The sequence below is a fragment of the Pyrgilauda ruficollis genome, unplaced genomic scaffold (genome assembly GCF_017590135.1).
Source record: "Pyrgilauda ruficollis isolate IOZ18807 unplaced genomic scaffold, ASM1759013v1 scaffold46, whole genome shotgun sequence".
In the NCBI taxonomy this organism is placed as follows: Eukaryota; Metazoa; Chordata; class Aves; order Passeriformes; family Passeridae; genus Pyrgilauda; species Pyrgilauda ruficollis.
In genome coordinates this window covers 5,063,371-5,075,483 of record NW_024526155.1, presented here as the reverse complement: position 1 = coordinate 5,075,483, position 12,113 = coordinate 5,063,371, and the positions used below count along the sequence as shown (strand labels likewise).

The following is a 12,113-nucleotide window of genomic DNA, read 5'->3' as shown; positions in this document are numbered from 1 at the left end:
CATAAATAGGAGCGGGTAGCCCGGCGGCACCCAGAGCAGACAGCGGGGACCAGCAGAGCCACATCCCTCCTGCCACCGCGAACCATGGCATTCCTCCTGGCCCCGCTTGTCGCCGGGCTGCTGGCCCTCTCCTGCTATGCGGCCCCTCTCCAGGGCAAGCCGCAGGCGGTTGTCACCTTCCCGGGGGACCTGATCAGCACCCTGCCGGATCTACAGCTGGCAGAGGTGAGGGGAGCCTGGCCCCGTGCTGCTCTCCTGGCACCCAGGTTCCCAAGGGGGCACGCAGGCTGACAGTGAAGGGCTGCAGGCACTGCTTGAGAGCTGTCAGTCTCCTTGAGCTCAGGGAAGCACCCAGGCTGGGATGGGTGCCCGGGGCTGCTGGAGCCCCCTCCCGCCTCGCTCACCCCTCTGGCTGCCTTTCCTCCACAGCGCTACCTGCAGAGGTTCGGCTACACCACGGAGGCAGAGGCTAAGATTGGTGGCAGGCACGTGTCCCTGGGCAAGGCACTGCTCAAGATGCAGAAGCAGCTGGGCCTGGAGGAGACGGGAGAGCTGGATGCTGCCACACTGGAGGCCATGCGAGCCCCCCGCTGTGGCGTCCCTGACGTGGGAACCTTCCTTACCTTTGAGGGGGACCTCAAGTGGGACCACATGGACCTGACCTACCGGTGAGTCTGCTCTGGAGATGAACCCTTGTGTCCCCAGGGTGATGGTGCCAGGAGAATGGAGAGCCTGAGGGAGCAGGAGGCTGGCAGCCTCTGCTCAGCCCTTCTCCAGGCTTGGTGCTGCCTGTACAGCTGGGTCCCCATGCTGCCAGGGCTGGGACAACAGCAGCATCTGCTCCCCAGTGCCCAGAAGGGCACCTGAGCCCTGGGTGAGGCCAGGGTGGTGACTGCTCTCACCTCTGGAGGTGGGGGTCTGCTCCTTCCCAGAACAGGGTCACTCCTGCATGAGGAGGGAAGCTAGCAGCACTGACCCTCTGCCTCCCTGGCAGGGTGATAAACTACTCCCCCGACCTGGACCGTGCCGTGATCGATGACGCCTTCAGACGCGCGTTCCAAGTGTGGAGCGATGTGACCCCTCTCACCTTCACCCAGATATACAGTGGCGAGGCAGACATCATGATCATGTTTGGCAGCCAAGGTGATGTCCTTTGGGTAGGCAGGGAGTGAGGAGGGGCCTGGTGATGCACGCTGCCTGTGAGATCCTTACCCCACGTCTCCTTGGGTTGTGCACAGAGTCCCCCTGCCCCCATACGTGCAGGAGGTGTGCAGGGCTTGGGTGTCTGTGTGTGTGCTGGGGACGTGAGGGCTCCTCTGGCAGGTTCAGCTGAGGGTGCTTTTCCCTGCAGAGCATGGGGACGGGTACCCCTTCGACGGCAAGGACGGGCTCCTGGCCCACGCCTTTCCCCCAGGCCAGGGCATCCAGGGTGATGCCCACTTTGACGATGATGAGTTCTGGACACTGGGAACTGGCTTAGGTAAGGGCAGGATGTGGTGGGTTGGGGGGGATCTGATGGTGCCAACCGCAGCCGCAGCATTGAGCCACCCCTCTCTGAGCAGTGGTGAAGACCCGCCACGGGAATGCCAATGGAGCCGAATGCCACTTCCCCTTCATCTTCGAGGGCCACTCCTACTCCCAGTGCACCACGGAGGGGCGCAAGGATGGGCTGCCCTGGTGTGCCACCACCCCCAACTACGACCGGGATAAGAAATATGGCTTCTGCCCCAGCGAGCGTGAGTAGTGGCAACCATAACCCCTGCCCAGCCCCGCGGTGCCTGGGGCCCTCCTCACTCTCCCTCACCCCACAGTCCTCTACACCAATGGCGGCAACAGCGATGGAGCCCCCTGTGTCTTCCCCTTCATCTTCGAGGGCACCTCCTACGACACCTGTACCACAGACGGGCGCTCCGATGGCTACCGCTGGTGTGCCACCACCTCCAGCTTCGACCAGGACAAGAAATACGGCTTCTGCCCCAACCGAGGTGCCAGCAGGGAGGGGGGCATGCAGGGGAGGGGGCACATGAGGGGTCTCAGCGTTGTCCTGGATTCTGGCTGGTGCAGCCAGGGGCCAGGGACAGCCTCACTGACACTTTGCTGCAGACACGGCGGTGATCGGCGGCAACTCCCAGGGGGACCCGTGCGTCTTTCCCTTCACCTTCCTGGGACAGTCCTACAGCTCCTGCACCAGCCAGGGCCGACAGGATGGCAAGCTCTGGTGTGCCACCACCAGCAACTATGACACTGACAAGAAGTGGGGCTTCTGCCCTGACAGAGGTACTGCTCCTTCTACCTGTGCTCCCCTTTGTGCCTCCCAGACCCATGTCATATTGTCACACTTCTTGTGGGGACCACAGTCTCTGGATGGTGTGTCCCGCCCTGTTGTGGCCCACCAGGCACTTAGGCCAGTGCTTTCTCCCAGGTTACAGCATCTTCCTGGTGGCTGCCCATGAGTTTGGACACTCACTGGGTCTGGACCACTCCAGTGTGCGTGAGGCACTGATGTACCCTATGTACAGTTACATCCAGGACTTCCAGCTGCACCCCGATGACGTCCAGGGCATCCAGTACCTCTATGGTGAGCAGCTGCACTGCAGCTGGGTGCATTGGGTGTCCTGCAGCACCAAACTGATTCCAGCCTCATGCCCTCCCCTGTATTCACTCAGGTCGTGGCTCTGGCCCTAAGCCCACTGCACCTGCACCTGCTCCCACTGAAGAGACTCAGCCCCTGCCCACGGAGGAGACCCAGCCCCTGCCCACAGAGGAGCCCCAGCCCCTGCCCACGGAGGAGCCCCAGCCCCTGCCCACAGAGGCTGGAAGCACGTCCACCACTGAGGAGGAGGAGGAGGAGACGCCAGAGCCCACAGTTGGACCCATTCCTGTGGACCCCAGCCGGGATGCCTGCATGGAGAAGAACTTTGATGCTATCACAGAGATCAATGGGGAGCTGTACTTCTTCAAGGATGGGTGAGTGGCAGCATCTGGCACCTCCTGCCCTGGTGAGGTGGGATGTGGGGGAACACAGGGATGTGAGGGACATGAGCTGTGGCAGATTGAGGTGATCAGGACAGCTCATCTTCCCCACCAGGAAATACTGGACCTACTCATCCTTCTGGAAATCGGGCATCCAGGGTGCCTTCTCTGTTGCTGATACCTGGCCTGGCCTCCCAGACACCATCGATGCTGTTTTCCAGGATTTGCTCACCAAGAGGGTCTTCTTCTTCGCTGGTGAGCTCTGCCCCCACTGCCCTCGCCCAGTCCCACGGGCAGTGGGAGGAGCCTGGTGAAGCCTGGGAGCTCTCAGGACTGCCTGACACCCCCACTATCTCCCACTGCAGGTCGGCAGTTCTGGGTGTTTTCTGGGAAGAGTGCGCTGGGCCCCCGGGGGATCGAGAAGTTGGGTATAGGGAAGGAAGCTGGCCGCCTCTCGGGGGCCCTGCAGCGGGGCCGCGGCAAAGTGCTGCTCTTCAGCGGGGAGAGCTACTGGAGGTGAGCAGCACTGGAGAGCAGCAGCGCCTGCCTGAGCCCTGGCCAGGGGCTGGGAGGGGGGTTCCCAGCAGCCCTGAGCACGGCTCTGCTCTCCCACAGGCTGGACGTGAAGGTTCAGAGGGTGGACAAGGGCTACCCCCGTGCCACCGATGATGTCTTCACCGGCGTCCCCCTTGATGCACGCAATGTGTTCCTCTACCAAGGTGAGTGGAACCTGGTGGGTGGGTGCTGTGGGTTCAGGCCCGGGCTACCTGAGCTTCTCATGGCATTGCTCCGGTTCCTGGCTTGGGATGCTCGGGTGTGTGGGGAATGGTCCCAGGACAGGGGGGCCATCAGCTCCGGTGGGTCCTTGTGGTGCAGCTGGCAGGGTGCCAGCAAGGTGCAGGGTGCCATGTGCCTGTGCTGCTTGGGCAGCCGCCAGGATGGGTCTTTGTATGGCCAAACTCCCGCTGACCCTCCATTCCCTCCATCCCCTTCCCTGCCCAGGCAAGTACCACTTCTGCCGGGGCAGCTTCTACTGGAGGATGACACCGCGCTACCAGGTGGATAGGGTGGGCTACGTCAAGTATGACATCCTGCAGTGTCCCCAGAACTGAAGGCCTGACCAGCCACCAGCTCTGCCAGTGCTGCTCCCTGCCCACTGCTCCCAACCTGTGGGCTCCTGTCTCATGGGCTGACTCCTGGGAGCCTTGTGGCTGTGGGTAGCCCCAGATGAGATCACCATGGTCCTGGAAGAAAGGGGTAGGGGGTCCTCACCTCTTGGGAGCTGCCCAGCCTGGAGAGCCCCAGCTGGGGAGAAGGACTCTTGCCACAGATGGCATTGTGCCACCCCTGCCAGTGCCAGCTCCACTGCACAGAGGCGTTTGTCTGGTGCAAACCGCACATGGATTCAAGACAAATTTGTCTTTTTCCTGAGCCAGTGATGCCAGGTCAGGCTGAGCCCCACTGGGAGCTGGCGCCTGGGATCATACCAGGGTGGGACACAGGGTTTTGCCTACTCCTGCCCACTGCCCACTCTGCCAACCAGCCCCTCTGCCAATTGCCTGCCCATTTGTAATAAAGACAATTCTTTGGACACAGCCTCGAGTGCTCTATCAGCTGTTGGTTTGGAGAACTCCCATGTGCTGGGAGCATCATCCTCCCCCACAGTGCCCCGAGAGTACCAGCACCAGTGGGCAGGGGGCACTGTGGGGGGGCCGCCACCAAATCCCCCTTTGCTAAGGACTCTGGATCCCGCAGGGACACTGGGTACAACGGAGAATGATGTCCCTCGGTCCCAACACTGTCCACCACCAGCCCTACGCTAGGGGCGGCACCCCCGCCCCGACTCGCCAGACCTCCCAAGCCCTGGCTCCGCATAATCCTCCACCCACCGCCCCCCCCTGCGCCCCACCTTTGCACCGAGATGAGGAGCGGGCTGTTGTCACCGCGTGTGGCCGGCACTCAGCGTGTGACCGGACTCCCCACTGCCGCCGAGACCCCTCCTCGGGCTGACCCCGTAGATTCCCCCGGGCCCGTTCTGTCCCTGCGTGGCCGCAGAGCGCGGCGGCAGGGCCAGGACCGGGATCGTGCCCGAGGGTGCCCGGGTCCGCGGCAGGGTGGGGCAGCCGCAACTCCGGGGCTGTAATTAGCTGTAATTAGCGGCCGCGGCTCCGGACAGGGCGGGGGCAGAGCGCGGCCCCCTCCCGTCCCGTTGGGGCACGGTCCCAGCACCCCCAGTTCGGCGGCGGCTGTGGGACCGAGCGGGCGTGGCGGGGCGGTCCGGTCCCATCGAGTCGAGTCGAGCCGGGCCGAACGGGGCCGAACCGAGGCGACCGGGGCCGAACCGAGGCGACCGGAGCGGGGCCGAGCCGATCCACTCGGACTGGAGCCAGCCCTGCGGCCGCGGGGGCGGCGCGGCGGGCGGTGCCGCGGGCACTAGGACCCCGGTCAGCGCCCGGCGGGGCCGCGCTCAGCGACCGCCGGGGCCGGAGCCACTTGTGGCGACGACGGGGCCATGAGCGGGCGGTTCACCGTCACCGGCGGCGGGGGTGAGCGCCGGGGGCAAGGGGGTCCCGGGAAGGCTCCGGAGGCGGGACACGGTCCGCGACGAGGATCCGCGGGGCAGGACAGGGTCTGCGGGGAGGGTCCGCAAGGAGGGCCGGGCCGTCGGGACACCATGGGGGGTGCGGAGCTCTGGTCGGTCTGGACCCTCAGAGGCAGTGCAGACCCCCGGAGTAGGGATGGCACGGAGCTGCGGGATCCGGGACATGGGAGGTGCAGAGCAGGGAGTGGGGCTCAGCAGCCCGCCCGGGCAGGACCCCTCGTCTCAGACTTTTCCCCGCAGGCACCTCCGCTCCTCAGGGAGCTCCCCTGTTCTGTCCCCGTACCGGGAGCTGTTGGAGCGAGGCCCTGCTGCCGCCGGACCGGCAGGGGGATGGAGCGGGGTTATGGCTGTGGGTCGGCTGTGAGTGTGGGGTCACATACTGCTCCCCAGGGAGCCATGGTGGAGGGTGGCTGCTGCCCAGCCGGGACAGGGCAAGCTGTGGCCAGCCTTCAGATGCAGCAGTGCCCACCGGGCTGCCATGGGCACAGGCACTGGAGCCGGCAGCCATCGCCTCGTGGTGCCCAGGGGACGTGGCGGTGGGGCTTTGCTGTCACCGGAGCCGTATTGATCCCAGAAAAGTGGCCGACGGCAGCACCGGGGCTGTGCTGCCTGAGCTGTGACCTTGCACCCTCGGCGAAGGGCGCGGGTGGGAGGCGCGAGCAGCCGGAGGGACACCACGACACCCGGGCTGGGCTGTGCCTCTGTCAGTGGGCTCTGGCCTTTGGGGCCCTGTCTAGGATCACACTGTCGTGGGTGATGTAGGGCTGTGTCCAGTGGCAAGGGGATGCAGGGCCACTTGTCACTTTATGGCAGCTGGGCCAGCTGGGCCTGGCCTGTGGGCTGTGTTGGGGCGGAGCGGACTGTGATGAGCCAGGGCTGTGGCTGAATTCTGGGGCCCTCCAGGAGCAGCTCCTCGGTTTGGCAGCCAGTCTGCTGGTGGGGGGCTGTGGGGAGCCGGGGTGGGCATGCCAAATGGCCGTGGTGGGAGCAGGGGACACATCCTTCTGGCTGAGCTGTGACCTTGTGCCCTCCCAGAGGACAGCCAGTGGCTGGTCCTGCTGGAGGTGCCCTGTTTTGTGGGGTGGTCACAGCCATGGCAGGGTGGCTACTTAGGGCTTGGCAGCGTTCAGGGATTCCTCATATCCCACATTTCTCCACAGTGCTGGGACCACGGATGCTGCCTCCCGGGGGATGGATGGGAGGGGTGCATGGGGCTGGCGGTTGCAGGACTGGCAGGGGCTGCGGATGGCAGGCAGGAGCTCTGGACAGCAGTGGTCAGGGAGGGACTCGGCCCTGGGCGAACTCTCGGTGTTACCTGACCCCATGTCAGTGTCACGCGTGGGGGGAACAGAGTGACGGAGATCCCGGGGATCTCGGGGCGGTGCAGGAGCGAAGGCTGCAGCCGGCCGTGCTGCCAGTGCCGGGGCGGTGCGGGAACCCCCGGCCAGCTGGAGGGCCCCTGCTCGTCCGTGAGCTGGCGCCGTGCTCAGGTCGCCTTGTGGCTCCCGGGGCCGCCCTTTGGGAAGGCCCTGCCCTGGAGCGACCCCAGGCGGGTGGTGCTGAGGAGGGATCTCAGCCCCTGGGAAGGGGCGGTGGCCGCAAGGGACCGCCCGGTGTCGGGCGGGGCAGGGTACGGACACGGCGCCGCCGCGGGGACCTCGGGGCCGGGGGCAGGTCACTGCAGGAGCCGGGCCTGATCCCGGGCTTGACCCGGGAAATGGGATCCGTGCGGGCGGCGGCGGGGGCGGACAGGGCTGCGCGGGGTCTTGGCGAGGTCTGAGCGGGTCCGTGCGGGGGCGGGCAGGGCTGCGCGGCGCCGCCAGGGGGCGATAACGGGACGGGACGGCTCCGGTGGGGGTGTGGCCCTGGCGGCCCCGCCCCGCGGCCCCTTGCCGCTGTCCCGCGGGGCCCGGTCCCACGGCGAGCGCAGCGCCGCCCGGGCCCCGCGGCACCGGGGAGCGATGTGCTCCACCTGGGACCCACCGTGGGGCTGGGCCTCCCCCGCGGGCTGCACGTGGGGCGGCTGCCCCGTGCCCGGTGCGCTGTCCGTGGGGCAGCCGCCCTGGCCCGAGAGGGCGCCGGATCGTCCCCACCGCGCAGCCCCGCTGTGTCCCGAGCGGTCGGGCTCGGCGGCAGTAGCCATGGCAACCAAGCAGTTAAGGAGCCTCTCGTTGCCATGGAAACCGGTCCCGGTGTCACCCTTGCCGTGGCTGTCGGTGCTGAGGGGGTTCCGCAGCTCTCCGGCCCCCCTGAGGGCCCTGGGCTCGCGGGCTGTGGGCCATGGAGCAGGCTCTGTGGGGCAGTTGTGTGGGGCTGGCCCCAGGTGGGAGGGGAGGCCCTGAGGGGGGCTTGGCTAGAGTAGGGACCCCACCAGCCCTGGCTGCACGCCCTGCAGGGCCCTGCCGAGCGGGGCCAGCACGCAAGGGAGGGACAGGGGCGCTTGGGGCACCGTGCACGGAGGGGTACACGTGAGGGACAGGGGATGCTAAGGAGACTCCCCCAGCCCTCCCATCTCCTCCAGCCCTCTCGCTGACACTCAGGTCAGGTTTGTGGCAGATTGGGTGCCCTCGGGGTATCATTAGGTGAGCCAAGGGTGTGCAGCAGGTAGAGGCCGATGATGTGGGGGGTGGGATGCTGCCGGGAGGCTGCAGCAGCCACAGCCCCATCAGTACCTTCTCAAGGAGTCTCCGTGCCACTGGACACACCACAGGTGTTTCAGTGGGGTGCCAAGGGTGGAGGTCCTTGCACAGGCTGTGGGACTGAGCGACGGGTGCCGTGTGGGGCACAGGACACTTCAGTGCCTCATCAGCTGATCCTGCACCCAAACCCTTCTGGCAGCGGCTGGCAAGTGGCCATGCAGCTGCTCCTCGGCCATCGCTGGGCCCTCTGGCCCTGGCTCAGCAGTGGCTGCCTGGAATCCCCAGGGTACTGCAACTGGTACAGGGCTGCTTGGGGGCTCCTCAGCTGCGTTGCCAGGAGCTGGGCCTGGTGGGAGGAGGCTGCTTCTGCTGCTGATCCCTGTGCCAGGCTGCCCGGCCGCCCACTGCCGTGGTCCTGCTGCTGGCAAGACATCTGGGCAAGGGCAGCTGGGGACGCTGCGCCAGCTGCGCGCTGTGCTGGGCTCGTGTGACGCAGGAGCTCACAGCTCTGCCCCACGGCCTCTGCCAGCCCTGCCCCACAGCCTCTGCCAGCTCTGCCCCACTGCTGCCCTTCTGCTCTCAGCCTCAGGCAGCTGCAGTGCCTCCCGTGGCTCCCCACCCAGCCTCACGGGATGCTGCGCCTCCCTCCATGTCCTGTCCTGCTGCTGCAGCTGGAGTCAAGTCCCAGCTGGTGCCTGTGTCAGCTCTGAGCTCTGCCTTTGCCCCATGCTGGTGGCAGGGCCCTGACTTGTCTGGATGGAGGTGAACAAGAGCACTCCATCCTGCCAAGGTGCTGCAGAATGTGTTGCCCCTGGGCTCCTGGGGCTGTCAGGACAGCGTGGTGAGAGCACATTGTGATGCAAACCCACTGCTACAATATTTGGCTAGCATCACTGCCCTTCTGTCCTGCTGCACCTCCATCATCTTGGGGTCTTTCCTGCACCAGCTCTTCTTTTCCCTGGGAGCTGCTTGTCCTCATGCCTCAAGTCCTCAGTGTGGGGTGTCCCATCCTGGTGGGATGTGGATGGGCAGGCTGTTGACAGTGCCCAGGGATCACAGCAGGCAGTGCAATGTGCTGACCAGCATCTCCCCAGCACAGCCGCCCTCACTGGCCGTGTGGCACACTGCCAGGCTGCCCGCTCCCTGCCCTCAGGAGGTTTCCCAGTGACTCCAGCACGTGTCTCACTCCTGGGAGGTTTGACCGCTGCTGGTAATAGGACAGGCAAGGGCTGTGTGGCCAGCAGCCAGGACTTCAGCCCTAGGAATGTCTGTGAGAATGATTCCCCCCACCCAGGCTCTGTGCAGAGGGGTCTGGGACATTCTCAGGAGTCTCTGCAGGGGTACAGGACAGTTTGCAGGGATGCTTCTTGGCTTGGCCGCTCTCCGTCGTCATTCCTGGGCAGCCTCTTGCAGTTAAGTGGGGCACTGATGCTCTGCCTGGCCTGGAGCCAGGATCCTGCCTGCTACTCCGACTCAGGGGCCACTTGCAGTTGATCCCCCACTCCATGGCCAGGGAAAAGCGTTGATCTTCCTCTTTCTCCATGCCCTTGTGCTGCCTGCAGCAAGACTGCAAGCAATGCAATGCATGGATGATGCCCAAACCGTGCCAGACCTCTCTCCCTTCAACATACTGCACCACATACCCCAGTCAGGGGCATTTTGGCCAGGGTTAAGGCCAGTGCTCTGCTGGGAGATCAAGCCCCCTCAGTCTCCCCTGCCTCAGAGACACTCTCAGTTGTCCCCACATGCTGGCGGGACCCTGCGCACAGGATAAGCCAATGCGGTCTTGATAGCGTAGCCCCCTGTGCTGCCGTCAAATCCCAACCCCTGAAATGGAGCCATAATCCTGGGATTAGGGGATTAGTGGTCTTTCACGTGCTCCCTCCCCCGCATCTGTTTTAGTAGGAAAATCCCTCTTGTGCCGAGCCCACGCGCTGTGGCCTCCTGCAAAAAACCACCCTCTGGTGCTTGGCACTCACCATGGCTGGCTGGACCCTGGCCTGCTGCCCTTCTGGCCAGCCACAGCCCCCTTGGAGGGGTTGGGGGTGCCCCTCTGATCCCCAGGCCAACATGGGATGGTGCTTTTGTCCACTGCATCTTGTCTGCAGCCCCTTCCTTCCAGTCCCAGCCCTTGGGAGTGGGCCAGCGCTTTGCTCCAGTGCTGGCTGCTGCTCAGGGCTGAGGGGTTCAGGTGTGAGGGGTTGGTGCTGCTGCAGCTGGACAGGGGCAGCCCCATGTGGTGACTGCCACACAGAGTCCTGGGCAGGGAGTGCCCACCCTGAGATGCCCACCCTGAACTGCCCATCCTCCCTGCAGCCCTCCTGTGCCGCTTGCCGTGGAGCTGGGACTGTGCTGCTGCAGCTCCCCAGGGATGCCAGGTCCCGGGGTCCTGGCTGCGGCCGAAGGGCAGGGATCAGTGCTGCCTGCCGGGCTGGGGTGAGGGGTCTGAGCCTCTCTCCTGGCCGCGAGGTCAGACCGGGGAGCATCCGCGCTGCGGAGCAGCTGGCTCCGCACCAGGAGAAAGTAAACAATTAATTACAGCCGTCAAGAAGTAACGGAGGCCAGCGGGCTGTCATGATCTCAGCCTGTGCTGGAGGAGATGCCGGGAGCTGCAGCCAGCTCCGGTTGGGGGATCCTCCCGGATTAGGTGCATGAGAGAACAGGGGGCTTCAAGCAGCCTTGCAGGGTCCCTCTACAACTCCAGCTCGAGAGTGACCTGTGCCCCTGGCCCTGTGGGTGACAGCTGCAAGAACTGGGGCCTCTGTAGACAGCACAGGGCCTGGGGATTTTGGCCCCATTGCAACCAGGTCTGAGAAGGTTGCTATGGGTGTGATCTCGACCCTCTGGTCACCAGGGGAGGTGACATCAAGCTTGCTCCCCTCTGCAGGCAGCATTCCCTGAGCTGCAGGTCAGCTGGGCAGAGCAGGGTCAATCACCTCTGCTGTCCCCCCAGCCCCGCTGTGGGGTGGTCTGGACGTCTTCCCCTTCCCCGGGTGCCCTGGGTCGTCCTGCTGCTGGGGCAGAGATCTCCATCCATGGCCGAGGCCCTGATGCCCGCAGAGGGGTCCCCTGCATGACGTGGTGCTGCCCAACCGGGAGCCGCCCCCACCCGGCAGCCGCCCGTCACGGGGCAGGGGCCTCGCGGACAGGGGCTGCGTGATCCCGGGCCTCAGCCGCCTCCGCTGTGTCGGTCCCGCAGGCAGAGGTTCTGCCCCGCTGTGCACCCCGAGCGTGTTCCAGGTCCCGAGGCTGCGCCGGGGTCCGGTGCGGGAGCTGGTGTGGGGTGCGGGGGCTGGCGGCGGATGCGGGGCCGGTGCGAGGGCCGGTGCGGAGTGCGGGGGCTGGAGGCGGGGTTCGGAGCCGGGCCGGGTGCAGGGTCGGTGCGGTTGCGGGGCCGTCCCGTCCCGTCCCGTCCCGTCCCGCCCGCACCAGCCGGGCCCGCAGCGCTGCCCTAGTTCCCCCCCACGCCTGGCGCAGCCGGGAGGCGGCCCCGCTCCGCTCTTTCGTCTTTGTGCCCCCCCGCGCCGCCGCGCCCCCCCCTCCCCGCCGCGGCGGGGGCAATGCCTCCCGCATACGTGATGAAGCGGGCGGCCGGGCTGGGCTCCGCCGGCAGCAGCCGTGAGCCGTGAGCCCGGGCGCCTCCGCACTGCAGCCCCCTCCCACCGGCGCGGGGGGCGGCGCGGGGACGCGGCTGCTGCGGAGCGAGAGCTCCAGCTCCGGCGGCAGCGAGCGGCCGCGGCACCGGCGCCATGCTGAACAACCTGACCGACTGCGAGGACGGCGACGGCGGCGCCAGCCAAGGTGAGGCACCGGCATCGGCACCGACGAGCGGGACAGCCCGGGGCGGCCGCCCCCGCCGGGCCGGGGGCCGGCGCCGGCGCGGGGCAGAAGCGGCGCGG

At 66.3% G+C, this 12,113-nt stretch overlaps 2 protein-coding genes across 2 annotated transcripts in view; both read left to right on the top strand.

Annotated features, from left to right (window-relative positions):
• On the top strand, window positions 1-4,564 carry MMP9 (matrix metallopeptidase 9). The gene is made up of 13 exons (XM_041478834.1): window positions 1-225; window positions 430-668; window positions 995-1,143; window positions 1,352-1,480; window positions 1,563-1,736; window positions 1,812-1,985; window positions 2,104-2,277; window positions 2,423-2,578; window positions 2,667-2,967; window positions 3,089-3,228; window positions 3,339-3,489; window positions 3,589-3,692; window positions 3,976-4,564. Exons 1-13 carry the CDS (start codon window positions 85-87, stop codon window positions 4,083-4,085), a joined length of 2,142 nt encoding a protein of 713 aa, XP_041334768.1. The 5' UTR covers window positions 1-84; the 3' UTR covers window positions 4,086-4,564.
• Window positions 4,565-5,437: 873 nt separating this feature from the next.
• The window catches only part of SLC12A5 (solute carrier family 12 member 5), a 26,311-nt gene continuing 19,635 nt past the window's right edge, over window positions 5,438-12,113 (top strand). The window contains exon 1 of the mRNA XM_041478795.1: window positions 5,438-5,519. Coding sequence (XP_041334729.1) covers window positions 5,486-5,519 — 34 coding nt within the window. The 5' untranslated portion in view covers window positions 5,438-5,485. The remainder of the gene's footprint in view (window positions 5,520-12,113) is intronic.